We start from the raw sequence: 15,022 nt of genomic DNA, 5'->3' as shown, positions 1-15,022 counted from the left end.
TTACTTGGAAAGTGAACTTTCTTTGTTCTGTTGATTTATTTTAAGCAATATTTCCTCAGTTTTGTTCCTTTTTTTCTTGCTTTTGAGGGCTGACTTTTTGCAGTGCTTCTATAGATCGAAATGGAGCTTTTTGTCCATCAGACTAAATGACGTCAGAGAAATCCTGGACGAAAAGTTACAAGAAATATACTCATACGCTGCTGAAACACTGTAATCTAGACACTTCTCAGATTAACCTTCATCAAGATTAACCTGAAAATCACCAGATAAATCCTCACTGGGCGACACAGTTATGAATGATGAGACAAAATGGGAAAATAAAATGAAGTAGTTGCATATTTATTCACTAATGGAGCCTCATTTCACAGGATTTAATAAAAGTGAGTGAATGCTGGATGTGAGCAGAGTCCCCTGATCATGATCATGCAGAGGTGCAAATCAAACCGGGTCCCACACCAGGATCAGCTGGAGTGTGAACGAACGAGCCAAATAATCCGCAGATGCGTTTGAGACACTGTCAGGTGAACACACGCACAGTATCCAGGTGCTCTACACACACACACAGGTGTTATTATTGCCTAGGAGTTTTTATTTTCTACAGGAATTTACAGCAAAAAAAAGACTAACACTGTCGTTGCTAATATTCAAAAAGGTCCTGAAAATCAATTCTAGCACACTTTTTGACAGGTATTAAAAACACACACACGCACACACTTCCCATCTCAGCCCGCCCCGCCTCTCACTACAGTTTCCAGGGCAACTAAACATCACATCAATAAAAAATAAAAAATGAAACACATACGGTGCTTTTTGCATTGGCACAGAACAAAAGCAGGCAGCAGGCGAGGGTCAGAGAGCTCTAGAGTTTTGAGCTGCACGGAGAACCAGGAACGTTTCCAAATAGATTCCTGAAAGAAAGCTGGACGTGTCCTGCTGTTCGAGGGCTCGTCCATCCTGCCTGCACCTGCACAGATGTTTGTAACTGCATTTTAAGAAACTGAGCACATGTTTTCAGCTTCTACTGATCAGCATCTCTTGTTTTCTGCCTCACAGACCTTCACGGTGCAGGATCTGCTAACTGTTGGTCCCAGGTGGTAACAGAGGAAGGATTCAGACGCTTACATGCCCACATGCTGCTCAGAGGTTACTGACTGCTGGAACTGCTGGATTATGTGTCAACGTGCTTTACAGAATTCAGCTTCAGACAAACCAAGCAGGAATCGTCCAACATTAAAGTCTGTCAGGGACAGAGTTTCCTCTTTGTGCCTCCAGCGTTTGCACGGCTGAGGAATATTAACACAGAGCAAACGCAGTACTAAAGATTTTATCTGCGAAGCCTCATTTTAGATTCAGCTGAGCTCGTGAGAAAAGTTTTAAGACGCACTTAAAAACATATAAAACCTATAATTTAAGTAAAACAACAAAACCACATTTCAAAAATACTCCAGTTAATTTAGTTAAAGTACTGAAGTCATCATATCATATCTTACTCACTGATTGTGTGTTTTGAATGTAAACCTGAATCTATAGGTAACGACAGCTGTCAGGTAGATGCAGTGGAGTAAAAATATAAAAAGCACTCAAGTATAGTACAAGTACCTCAGATTTGTACTGAAGTACAGTGCTTGAGTCAGTGCTCTGGTCCCTCACATGAGCTCTAAAAACAATGGATCCTACACTTCCCATAATGCAACTCAAAGATGTCTTTGTTAGATGTTTCTTGCCTGCTAAATAAAACCCTCTGCTATGATTTTCTGACAGTGAATGTATTGTTTGCTCGCTTGTATTCGTTGAACTTCGTATGTTTCCATCCTTGCAGGTTTCTACAGTTTCCGTTCTGCAGCTCAGCGTCTATAATTAAAATCAACACTACGATTTGACACAATCAGACCAGCAGTGAGGTGATAAATCTGGTTCTCCGCGCAGATTAAAACAACTAAAACGACAAAAAGGATTTGCGAGCATCGTGTGACCCAAGTTTGCTCCCAGTGGTTTCATCCCAGCTTCCCTCTGTCATCCAGGATCTAACATCTGCAGCAGCTGCAGGAAATAAAGATTAAAATTCATCTTTTTAAACCTCCCTGACTCTGAAGAGGAACTGTGCCGACTGCTGTCCAAAAATGAAGGACCTGGGGGAACTTTTTCTCATTTTTAGCCTTTAGAGAATTTCAGAGGTTAAGAATCATACAAAGGATTCGTCGTGTTCTTTTATACTGTGCACAAGCTGAAGGAGGCTTCGTGTTCATCACCACAAAGCCGAACTGCTAAAAAACTGTTAACACTTGGAAAAATATCTACAGTATATTCATCTAGATTAGATGCAAAAAAATCTTTTTTCTGCTTGTGTAAATATATAAGTGGGGTAAAAATGATGCATTTCATGGAAGCAGAGGGGAGGGCTGATTGAGAAGCTGCAGTTCATCCACGAGGGGGCAAGAGGAAGAAATAAAAGTGCACTGAAAAAAGCCACCAGATTTACAAGCCATTTAATCTTGAATTCAGTCTTAAAATCATACAAAAGGAGTGAAAAAGGTCAAAAAGGAGCCAAAATTTGACTTGCGTCAGGAATTTCATGTTGAGAATAGATTTGATTTCCACAGAGTCCCTTCAGCTGTTCGCGAAAGACGTTCAAATACTCCACAATAAATAGAATATTTCACCTTTTTTCCAATAAAGTGAGGGCTAAAGACAAGATTAACTGACTTGCAGAGGTGAATATTTTGGGAGGAAGGCAGAAGGAAGGAGGGAGGTGAGAGAGAGGTAAGAAAAGAAACAGTGAGGATATACATGGCAGCTGTAATGATTAGTTTATAGGGTGTTATTAAAGCACTACAGACTAGATGTGTCGGCTGCCTGCCACACACTGGGCTTCATTGTCTCTAATATGCAGCAGCGCGCTACGTTAATGTGTAATAAATGATTTACACAAACAAAGTCCAACGCTCCCAGCTATTACATGTGCATAGCAAAAAAAAAAAAAGAAAAAGAAAAGAAAAAATAAATAAAATAACCAACACACTGAAAAAACCCATAACTGAGCCTTCAAACCAGTTTAAGGATAACTCAAACCCTTTTATCGGTGGCTACTGTTTTCTTTCCCTCTAAAAGATAATACAGAAGTAGTTTCGATGCAAGATTTGTTATTATTATTACTTTTTTTGTTTGTTTGCGTTTTGTTTTTTAGAAAAAAAATCTGTTTCTTCATGAAGCGCACTTCCTACTTCCTCTTGGTCCGATGGTGGGGTCTGATTGGCCGCTTAGTCATCGTCATCGTCGACCACGGGATCCGTGTCCCAGCACGTAATGTCAATCTCTGCACGCACACACACACACACACACACACACACACACACACACATTTTATTCCTGGTATGAATAAATAATCTGTTATTTTGTCTACTCACATTCATAAAAAGTGGGTGGACACAATAATAGAAACAGCTGCCAGTGCAAGACAATACAATCCAACAGCACCACAAACTACAGCCTCAATATACGTGAGACATTTTGAGCCAAACTGAACCAAGGCTGAAATTTGAGGTCTTCCTTAAATTCTAAAAACAAATAGTGGCTGAGACGAACATAGCAGTCATTACCTGCATGAAAAATGAAAGGCCAGTCACTAAAAAAGACCATAAACCACTGAGAGATGAGATGTCTACATTGGAAAAAATTAAAATACGGTTTTCATTCACTTATTATTTCCAATCCATCAATCCAAACGTCATCAATACAGCAAGACACCTCTTGTGGATTTTTCACAATAAAAGCCTACCAGGAAAGGGAGGCACTTTGTACATTGAGCTGCTAGAACTTTTAATTTGAAACATTTGTGCGCAGGCAAACATGGAGGAAGTGTTGAGTTTGCATTAACGAGACGAAAAGGAGTGAATAAGAAATGATGCGTTCAAAGTAAAGGTAAAAAATTTACAGCAATTTTCTTCCCAGATAAGTTTCTCACCTGGTGGCTTGTTATAAAAGACCGGTGCAGGTTTAGCTGAAGACTCCTCTGATTGGCCAAATTCTTCCTCCTGTGATTGGCTGAAATAGCCCTCACTCGCCTGTTCAGAGAGAAAACAACTATTAACAGACAAGAAGAGAGAAAACTGAATCCACAGCAGCTGCATTAACCTGTCTGACCTGAGTCCCTTCTTTCAGCAGCATCTCCCCATTGGTCATCAGCAGCTGTCCATCATCCAGCTCCTGCCTCTCCCCGGACGCATGCTGCAGTGCGTGCTGGTAGCTGAGGGTCATCTGGTCCGAGGCCATCACGTCCACCAGACTGGTGGGGTCGTCCTCGGCGCCAGTGCCCGAGCAGAGAGTCCCGTCCATCATCTCATCGAAGCTGAGGAGGGGCTGAGGCTTGCCGCTGGCGGTTGCGCTGCTGGGGCGGACGTCGTCGCCGGGGACGTCACCCATCAGGTCCACCAGATTGGAGGACTGGGTGGGAGGAGGAGCGCCGGAGCTGCTGTCCCACAGGTCGACTAGGCTGTCTGTCCCGGACTCCCACACAGAGAAGTTAGCGTTGCGGGCCTGCGGGGCGACGCTCTGCACAGGCTTGGTGGGCGTCGACTCCTGGACCGGCGGTTTCTGCTCCTGCTTTGGCACCGAATCTGAAGGAGAAAACAGGCAAAATGGTAATTTAATAATAATTTATGTTTTATCTAAACTCAGTCGGTCACCGTCTGATGTCATGAAAACATCTACCTTAGCTGGACTAAGTTTGGGTGCCTGTTACCTTTGCCTGAGGACACTGATTTCACTGTCACTCTTACCCCACTCGTCTCTGCAGCCCTCGTCCTCGTCTCTGAAGTCCTCTTTAATGGGTGTGGTGACTATTTTAGGAATGGGCGACACCGCGGCCACGTTACGCTCTGTGCTCGCTTCGTCGTCAACGTCGTCCCCTACAGGAACAGAATGGAGCAACAACATCGAAAAGGTACAGAGAAAACGTCTTGACCAAAATCCCCAGAACAACAGAGTAACACTCATTAACCAGATATGTTGAACTAACACAGAAGGTTGCTGCGTAACTATGAATGATGAATGTATCTTCAAATCTGTAAAGCTGTCTGATTTTCTAACCTCCTCGGTCACTTCCTGTGTTACTTCAACATGACAGGACATGAGGTCACAGCCATCACATCACTTCTGCTGTCAGACGACCAGCAAACAGACACAGTCAGACCCCTGAACCTCTGCTTGCAATTCAAAGGTCCTGTGTTGGTGACATCACCCGGCTGTGTCAGACTCCTTCACATTAAAAGTTTTATTTTGATAGACATTTAGTGTGTGGTAGGTAAGAAAGTGTTGAAGCCATTATAGCTTTACTGTTAGCCACGCTAGCAGCTTGGCTTAAGGGATGTCAGTCTGCAAGGTTCACCACTTTGGTCCAGAATGAAATATCTCAACAAGCATCTGATGGATTACCATGAAATTTGGTTGAGACATTCTTGGTCTCCAGTGGATGAATCCTAATGACTCTGGTGACACACTGACTTTTCATCTAGCTCTAGCTTCGTTGGTTTATGACCAAATACCTGCAGAACTAATGACATTTCCATCAGCTCAGCTGTAATTTGTGTTTAGTGCTAATTTGCATGCTGACATTTTACTTCAGCATGTTAGCACTTAGCACAAAGTATCACTGTGTTTAGGTACAGCCTCACAGAGCCGCTAGCGTGGCCGTTAGCTCTTGGCTTTGTTTCTTTATCTGATCTGGTTTGACTGACATTTGTTTGGATATCACCAGACAGTGCCTGGAAGCAAACACCACATGCCAAACATGTGAGACTTTGTCTCTGAATTGCAGTGCAGGACACTGAATTGTCATGTGACACCATTGCACACATGCTGAACCGTAGAGTGGTTTAGTCCAACAAGGATCCCATGCAAGTTATCACCAAAACTAGGACACAATCACTATAATCCAGCAAATCATGGAACAATCGTCAGAAATTGCATGAACATTCATCACTAAGCCATCAATGCACACGATCACATTGTGGGCGAGTCACAGTCACAAAGCCGACACCACATCCAGGAATACAAGTCATTATGACAAACATCGACACAGCGTCGGTCACGACCAAGAGAATCACTTCCACCAGGAAAACATCACTGTTTCTCAGATGCTGAATGATTTCATGCTTGTTGAAGTCAGACGTCCTGTTCTGAGACTTTCCAGAGGACACGAACACAATAAAGCACGGATGAAGAACAACAGAGTCACTTTGACTGGAAACAAACGGCTGACTGAGATGTTGAAATGACAAATCACATCCAGCTCAGCGGGGCCTTGCATGGGTGGGTTCTCCAATTCACCTGGGGGTCAAAAACTGACGATGGAAATCAGTTCAGAAGATTGTCAATACGCTTTTATATTAAAGGACATATTGAATTTAGAGAGGACTGTCTTTGTTGTCAGCTGTCACTCAAGAAAGGGATGAACTGGTTTTTTGCCCACCCAGCATAGTATCTGCTATTACTGCAGCTGCAGACATGCAATAACACACACTGCAGACCATAAAGGAGGTCTGAATGTCCACTAACTACATTATTGATGACCATTTTCCAAGTCTTGATTCTCACAAAACAACATATTAATAATTATAACTAACAACATAGTTTTGAGATTTCTGCCTCCCATCTCTGTGACAGTGGAGACGAATGGATTTTCGTTTGAGTTGCTCCCAGCATTGACTGATCCGACACTAAACTGACCCTGTTACTCCGGACAATCCACAGAAAAGGGATCGGTCATTTTTAAAGGTCGTGAAAAATCCGTAATTCACCTCCATTGAATTAGTGTGCAGGCAGAAAGATATCTCAAAACCTTGACAGATAAACCAAAGCTACCTACTTGTGAACTCACCATTCAAGTTAATAAACATTTAATCATTTAGTCGCCTTGATATTTTGCTAAAGTTCATCATTTTCGTTGGTTCTGCAGTTGTGAGAACTGCTTGGAAAAACCCGTCTTGGTTGATGCACTCGGCTGCAAAACATTTTACAACTTCCATGTTTTTATTTTTTTAACTGTCTGTCAGCTGATTTGTAAAGTCTTGGACATCAAAGGTTTCTTGAAAGAATGTAAGCCTATCTACAAAACATGATGTGCTCTAGAGGTTGGTCTGCAGTGATGTCGGGTGTTTGATACTTGTCTTTAATGGGTTCAAACCATAGACTGTATAAAGGCAGTGGACGTAGCCATTGCGATGCCACCCACTGGTTTGTGTACTAGCGTTTTGAGGCCTCGAGTCTGGCATGTTGGGCATCACCATCTTGGTTTTTTGGAGCCATATTTGGACGAGCGGTTTAAGCTGGAGAGGACTGCTTCACCTTTATATTGATGCAAATGAACATCATGTTTTGTGGAAGAAGGCTTGAAAACAGAGATTGAGATCAAATAGACGCAACAGGCATCCAGTGCAGTCACCCCCTGCTGGCCATTGGACATAATGCAGGTTTAGGGCACTTCTGCATTGGCCTCACTTTTCAGATCCGGAAGCTCTGTCCACTTATTATACAGTCTATGTGTAAAACATTTAAAATCACCGTTATGGTCTTTAAACAGAATGATAACTAGATCAAGTCCACTGAGGTCAAAGAGCAAAGATCCACATTCAGTCAAAGCCCGACAGACAGCGGTGGCGACTGGCGGGCGGCTCGACAACGTCACATTCACACACAGACACTCACAGGTTGGTCAGTCGGTCAGGATTAAAGCAGCAGGAGGAGTGTGCATTTGAGTGTTTGTGTGCAGGGAGGTGATGCCGTCCAAGGTGAGACGCGAGAGGTCGAGGATGAGAAGAAGAAGGAGGTGAAAGAAAACCAGTGAGATTCTGCAGTTAAAGTAACAGCCTCTTTTTCCCTGAGAGAAGTTAGCTTGATGCTAATTCAAACCATAAAACATCAGGAAAAAACACAAAGATTCACAAAAATAATGTCACATCAGCAGCTGACTGGACGACATCTAAAGGATGGAGACCAAGGGGACGACAGACTCAACATCTATCACACAAACCGACAAACAGCTTTATGGTTTACAGCCATAAAAGGTTATTCTTTTGTCTACTTAGCAGTTGGTGAAAGGTTGGTGTTAGCACGTTAGCTTAATGGGAAGGTAGCAAGAGCACAAGCCCAAAAGACGGTGAGCTCTGAGTTGGGTTTGATATTAAGAATCTTGGTAAACAACAAAGAAAAGATCTGATGGTGGGACACAGTACAGACAGCTAGCATCCACGCTAAAACTACATGTAAAGGTCTTTCTGTTCACACACAGCAAAGGCCAGCGTTGGTTGTCCTTTCTGACTTGATTTTTAAGGATTCTTGCTCTTTTTTAGAGTTTGAAGGAGATGAAATTGTTCTTTTTGCCAATAAATCCCATGAAAGGACCAAAACCAGCAACACGTCAGTCCGTCTCTCAGTGCTGTCTGACTTCCTGTCTGTGGCTGTCAGCTCCAAGCCCATTGGTTCCTACTGAAGACGGAAACTTTAAAAACAACTCACAAATCTGGTCTCTTTTTTAGGTTTGGGTCTTTTTATGGGACGCTGACAAGAAGAAAAATATAAACTATCAGACTGAATTCAGAATTTTAAAATGAGAATCAGTCACTTGTAAAGTAAAGAAGTCGGGAACGGAAGGCAGGGTTTGGCAGGAGGAGGTGGTTTTGAGGGTTGGTGCGCAGATGTGTGGCTTGTGAATGTGTGTGTGCTAAGAGGAGTGGATTATGAAAATGAAATGCTAAAAGTGACATGATGAAAATGCATGTGGGCTGAGAAAGTGCTAAACCATGTTGGTCTGAGAGGCATCATTTAATCCTGCTGTACATAAATACCTAACTAAGTTTTGTTTTTTTGTTTTTGTTTTTTTTTTAGTTCAGTGACATTATGCCGGAAACAAAATCTAAATAATAAAGTCTGACGTGATTCGAGCTAGCAGCTAGCAGCTAGCAGCTAGCCTCAAATGTCACATGTGCGTCTGTTTGTTCAGGGTCAGTGGCTGAAGTGTGGAGGACGGCTTGTCTTCTCAGCATCACAATCACCTCTGTTACAGGTGGACATACACCTCACACTGATTCCTCATTAATGGAAATGCTGTGTAATTGTAACGCTCATATCCTCAATTCAAAGTGGAAATGGAGGTTTGTCTGCACTCTAGTATCCCGATGTGATCAGGTTTAGAGTTTTCTGCTTGTGTTTGTGAGTGTGAATATTATGTCCTGGTTTTTATAACCTAGATGAGACCTTATTCTGGTTTTGAGAGACAAAGGGCCTCATGGAAGAACATCTTTTACTTTTTCAAACTCTTCTAACTATGAGTCTCGCTATGTGTAGGATGTTTTTATGAAATACAAGAATAACAAGATTACTTGTCTTTCATGTCAACATGGAGTCCAGAACATGATCAAAACCAGAATAAGACTCAAGAATGGGATATCAGAGTGCATGTAAACGTACTTTTGTCTTGGTTGCTTACATTTTGAATTCACATGCAGCTTCACCCTCCATTACTACATCTTTGTTACTTGAGCCTCTGTATTTGTGGAGGAGAGATGTTCGACCAAGCTGCTGGTGTCCATCGGTCTTCTTCTTCTGCTGTTTATCGGTTATGTGCTGTACCTACCGGCTGCAGCGGCGGGCTGCGTCCGTGCGTGTGGCGGGGTGCGGAGGGGTGACGCGCCCCGCGGTGGGGGGGTCGGACTGGGGCTGCTGGGACTGTGCTGCTGCCTCAAGAACGGGCTGTCCAAACGGCCTGGCGGGCGGGGGGGCGACACACAGCCACACGCAGCCGAACACGAAGATTCAAACACACAAAGACAAACAAAAGACACGAGGCGACGCAGCAGGACAGAGAGATGTGGACGAGACGGGAAGGCAAGACAGACAAAGAGCAAGAGACGGGGGAGAGTAGAGGGAAGGAAGGAGAGGTCAGGTCAAGACACAAGAAGTTCAGCCCCAGAGGAGAAAGAAGCAAAGAGGATTGTGGGAAAGGCAGAGACTCCCGTGGAAACCCATGAAGAAGAAAGAGACACACGGAGGAGGAAATGAAAGAAGTCGTTTTCACAAAATGGAGAAATCAGAGATGACAGAGAGCAGAGGATTGGGTGAATAAACAAACGAAGAGGATGGTGAACACAAAGAGAGCAGAAGAAACCCGGCGAGGAGAGAAAGAAAGACAGGAAGAAAGAAAAAAAGAGGAGAGAAGGAAAGAAAAGTGGTTAGTGTGGCTTTAAACACACTGACTGACAGCATGCAGTTAGGCAGGAATGAAATGCTGACGGAGTTTGTTGGTTTTTGTCGTCACGCGTCTAAGTTCACATTCCTCTTCAGAATAATGAATCCCAGAAAAGGAAACATCGTTTTCAGTCCAATTAAATAAATGTCAAGTGTTTGCATGGCAGGAATCTCCTGCGTCTGATGAAATATGTGACAAAATAATGGCAGCCCTGCAAAAACTTTTAATCTCTGCTTAATAGATTTAGAATATTTCAAATCATATTTAACCTGATAACGATAGATAAATGTGTATTTGCATCTCTACTATAAAAAGAACTGGACTTTTACTGTTCAATTCATGCATTCATGCAGAGGAGAGATTTGATTTCTGGCACAGCTTCATCTACATCAAAGCTGCAAGACAAGAAAAAGTCTGACGAGGTCAAAACCTCAGCAAGTATATCCAACTATGTCGCCTGAGAGACGAAACCCAGGGCACAAAATGTCCAGCTCTTTGTGCTGCTCGTAAAGCTCACTGAGTGAGCTTCTGAGGACATTTCAGGGAGAAAATCACCATGAAACTGTAAAAATGGAGGGACAGATAAATGAGGGGGACGAGTTCCAGCAGTCCCGAGTGGAAATGACCCCCCCGCCACTGAGGCTATGACAAACGCTGCAGACGAACAACAAAATTAAAATCAAAGTCAGGTGGAAAAGTGACTTTCTGTCTGGTGGTTTCACAGCGTGGACTCCTCCAGAAGACGGGATCTCTTCCTGTTGGTCATTCACTCTTTTTCAAACACCTTTTCACGATCTTTAAATGTTTCGGAGTGTTTACCGGTCCTGTGGACGGAGATGGGCGAGGTGTCGACGCTGATGGTCATGGCTCTCTCCTTCTGCTTGAAAAACTCTCTGGGGTTTCCTGCCCGCTGAGCGATGATGGCCTTCGCCTCCTGGAAACACACACACACACACACACACACACACACACACACACACACACACACACAGATACAGCAGCTCATTATCTTCACCAGCTGGGTTTAATCCAAATGCATCGAAAGTTTTAATCAAGTTTTAGCGAGTTATTCGGAGTGGGTTCATCGCGATGAGCAGTAGGTGGCGCCAGGTCTCCAGTCAGAAAATCATTATATCACTGCAGAAGAAGAAAGTGCAACAAGGAGATCTAATTACAAGAGCGCCAGTCGGACCTCAAACAATAAGAATAATGTAGAAAACGGTGGAAGATGAAAGTTGTCGGGTAGGGTGGAGGGCAGGGGTGGGGGTGGGGGTAAACTTGGCAGGAGGAGGTGGTTTTGAGGGTTGGTGTGCAGATGTGTGGCTTGTGAGGGTGTGTGTGCGAAATGGAGCGGATTATGAAAATGAAATGCAAAAACAAGACATGATGACGGAAACACCAGCAGTTTGGTAGCAGCCAATAAACAGAGATCAAGCTGATGATGTCTTCTTCAGTCGAATCAGAAGCTTGAGACTGGAGGAACTTTGCTCTCGTACGTACTGAACATCAGCAGACCTCCTGCTTTATCCCTCAGCTGTCCACACAAAGCCATCATCCATCTGCTGCTGCTGAAAGCAGCGCAGCAGCAGGTGTGTTCCTGTCTGTAGGGGGAGTCTTTGTTTGGAGCTGCTTTGATCATTTCCGAGTCCCTCTTTAGCTCTAATAATGACCAGACTGATCTAATTAAACAGTTTTGCCTCACAGGTCAAACTGGATCATTCCAGTTGGTCAAACTTCCATTCAGCACTCCTGAACTTTCCAAAAACTGACCTGTGTCATCCATTCACTCACTCCTTAAAACCCTTTTCACACAGGTTTGTGTGCTGCGATCACCTTTCCTTCAGCGACTTGAACTCGTGTGTGTTTCCTTTCATTTCTCTAACCTTTACATGAACGAGTTTGCAGCTTTTCTTGTCTTCAGTTTTGAAGTCTCTCTTAATGCAGTTTGTCGGTCAGACTCACCTCGACCTCAGACTCCTTCTTGTCCAAGTTGAGGTCCTCGATGCTCGGCACCGCTGCCTGCAGAGGAGAAGAAAACTTGTTGCTAAAGAGGACTTTTAGGATTTCAGTGTAAAGCGGTGAAAAAAACATCGCAGGTGATCTAACAGGTGTAATATTAATGTACCAAAGATTCATTCACAAATCTGGTGAAGCTGCATTTGGTGGAGCAGCCTTTCTGACAACATGTTATTAGTTTTAATACTGAAAAGAAAGAAGTTTAACACCTGTTCCACGATCGTACCGGCCCAAGTATGAAAGATGAAAACTATTATTAAATCACATTTTCAGTACTTCCCAGCAGTGTTTAACAGTGATTTCTAATGATATAATTAATTCAAATGACCTGAATTAGAGGCAGAAATGAAAGGGTGGATTAATCATTTGAGAGTGATTCATTCATTGAAGTTTTTGCTAAAACTCTCGACTCCACGCTTTACGAGACGATGAGCTTCCTGCCGCTGCAGCTGCAGTAGTGACATTTACGGAGTTTCAGTCAAACTCATGATTAAACAGCCTCCTGCAGCACAATCCACCCTCACAGCAACCCACCGTTTAGTTTAGTGTGTAACGTCTCCCACCTGCATTTTTTGATTCATATTACTTCATATAACGGAAGAGCAGAAAAATTTAGTGTTTTGAGGATCAAATTAAGATTTTCGAACAGGTTCTAATATTTAATGCCTTTAGACGAGAGCTGCAGATACCGTGTTAAAATCTGGTGCGACAGGTTCAAGTTTCAAGCATTTTGTTTTTACAATCTTTATTCTTCGTATTGCAGCTTTCATTGCTTTTATCATAAAAAAAGGATTTCCTCTTGTGGGACAAAAGATCTGAAATGAAATAAACTCATACTTTGCGCTCTTTCTTTCGCATGTGAACCCGTCTTTTTACATAAATTTTTGTCAGTTTATTGATAAAATGTCCTCAGAGCAGCATTATTTTCTCATTTAAGCTCATGTAAACAGTTGCATTTGCAGTATGGACCTAATTCTTCGGACAAACAGTTCCATGTTTCAGACAAAGAGGTGTTTAAAGGTGTATGACATCAGTCAGACACTCTGCTCTCTGCATGGTTGAGGATCACGGTTCCTCTGGGTGTTATCATGTGGAGGAGCAGCCCGGTCGTTTCTTCCCACTTCCATCATCAACAAACTGCCGTGCATGAACTCACCACCAGGACAGAGTGTGAGACGTTCAGCAGATGATCTGAAATATCACAGCTGTGCTGCGACGCAGCAGGCAGCTGATTGCAGGATGTTCTAATAGTTTTATGTGCGCTTGTCAAAATAAATCACACACACACACACACACACACACACACACTGAATAAACTGTCCCTTCTGTGAGGCACACACGGCGCATAATCACTCTCTTCAAAAACAAACCCCACTGTCTCGCAAATTGATTTCATTTCTGAGTCGCAGCGTGACTCCGGCACAAAAACCGTGGGCGTGCAAACGACGCCTTCATGGTCATTTGGGAGGGGAAGTGATGGTTTTGATGGGCAGAGGGAGCAGAAGAGACACCTGAACAACATGTCTTCACTTCGTCTGCAATCACTCAAAAAGTCCATCGATGGACGAGTGCTGTAAATAAGCTATGAATGCAGATAAGTGTGTTTTTTGGGAAATGAATGAACAGGATGAACTCTGATGCTTCACTGATATTAATAACTGAAGCCTTCATACCCGCCCCTCACCTGACTCTCTTTAGTATCTGTTGTGTGTATCGAGATGACACACAGAAACTTACGATGATGGTCTGGTTCCGCAACCTCTCTCTGGCCTCTTCCTCCTCCAGCAGCTTCTTCCTGCTCTCACACACATAAACACACACATCAGATGACACTTTACACTCCTGAGAACTGGAAAAATATTTTCCACGCCAAAGTTATCAGGTTTCACATCATCAGAGGGAAAAGGGTGTGACGTGACCACCTGTCAAACCTGACGGGCTCAAATTTATCAGTTTGACGCAGAGTGTTTGTGTATCTGCTCCTCACCTGTGCTCCTCGATCTGCTGCTCCCTCTCGCGGTACCTCCTCTCTCGGTTCTCCTGCTCTTTCCTCTCCAGCTCCATTCGCTCCTCCTCGTAGCGCTGCCGCTCCTCTGCCGCCTTCTTCTTCTCTTCCTCCTTCCTGAGCTCCTCCTCACGCTGGAGGGCGCAGAAAAACCAGACATAAATTAGTTGAATTGAAATGTTTGCTTAAAACTGAGAAAAGCTGATTCATGATGCTGGAACCAGAGAATAAGTGCCATCTTTGCTTGATAAATGTTCATTCTCGATGAATTATCTGTCTGATGAAGTTTCAGTATCAGAGTCTCTGAAGCTGTGAAGGGCAGATCCAGCAAACAACCCGCAGCTCCATGAAGAACGCTGTCATTTCGCATTTTGTTTGAAAGCGCTGAAGGCAGCACAGCTGCAGGACGCAGACGTTTGACTTTGTTCCTCACTTTCACTCGACTCCAAACACAACTGGGATTCACATTCACTCATTCACTCAACACTGATCAGTTTCAGTGGAAAAGTTCGACATTTTGGGAAAGATGCCTTTTTGGTTCAGATTGAGGCCTGTGTGTTTACAGCCAGCTGCAGGTTAGCTTAGCTTAGCACAAAGACTGGAAACAGAGGGAAACAGTTAGCCTCCATCACACGGCAATGTGCTGTTTTTACACTTTTTTGTATGGATTAAACACACAAGGTGTTGGTCAGTGAGCTTTAGTGATGCTGGGTGTCCCTTAGCTTTGGACAGGCTACCTGTGTCCCCCTGTTCAGTCTTTG

The 15,022-nt window shown here is 43.5% G+C and overlaps 1 protein-coding gene across 3 annotated transcripts in view; it reads right to left on the bottom strand.

The window, feature by feature from the left end:
• Positions 1-323: 323 nt before the first annotated feature.
• Positions 324-15,022, bottom strand: part of dbn1 (drebrin 1) — a 103,861-nt gene continuing 89,162 nt past the window's right edge. The window contains exons 7-15 of one of the 3 annotated variants that reach the window (XM_076751418.1): positions 14,244-14,395; positions 13,994-14,051; positions 12,203-12,259; positions 11,060-11,174; positions 9,629-9,757; positions 4,776-4,883; positions 4,141-4,613; positions 3,962-4,061; positions 324-3,313 (exon numbers count right to left, since the gene is read on the bottom strand). In XM_076751418.1, coding sequence (XP_076607533.1) covers positions 3,258-3,313; positions 3,962-4,061; positions 4,141-4,613; positions 4,776-4,883; positions 9,629-9,757; positions 11,060-11,174; positions 12,203-12,259; positions 13,994-14,051; positions 14,244-14,395 — 1,248 coding nt within the window. In that variant the 3' untranslated portion in view covers positions 324-3,257. Of the gene's footprint in view, positions 3,314-3,961; positions 4,062-4,140; positions 4,614-4,775; positions 4,905-9,628; positions 9,758-11,059; positions 11,175-12,202; positions 12,260-13,993; positions 14,052-14,243; positions 14,396-15,022 lie in introns of all 3 variants that reach the window. The other 2 variants (XM_076751420.1, XM_076751419.1) reach the window with 2 other exon arrangements.

This window comes from Chaetodon auriga, chromosome 15 (genome assembly GCF_051107435.1).
Source record: "Chaetodon auriga isolate fChaAug3 chromosome 15, fChaAug3.hap1, whole genome shotgun sequence".
NCBI classification, from domain to species: Eukaryota; Metazoa; Chordata; class Actinopteri; order Chaetodontiformes; family Chaetodontidae; genus Chaetodon; species Chaetodon auriga.
Note: the sequence above shows the minus strand (reverse complement) of the source record. Positions and strands in the feature narration are given on the sequence as shown.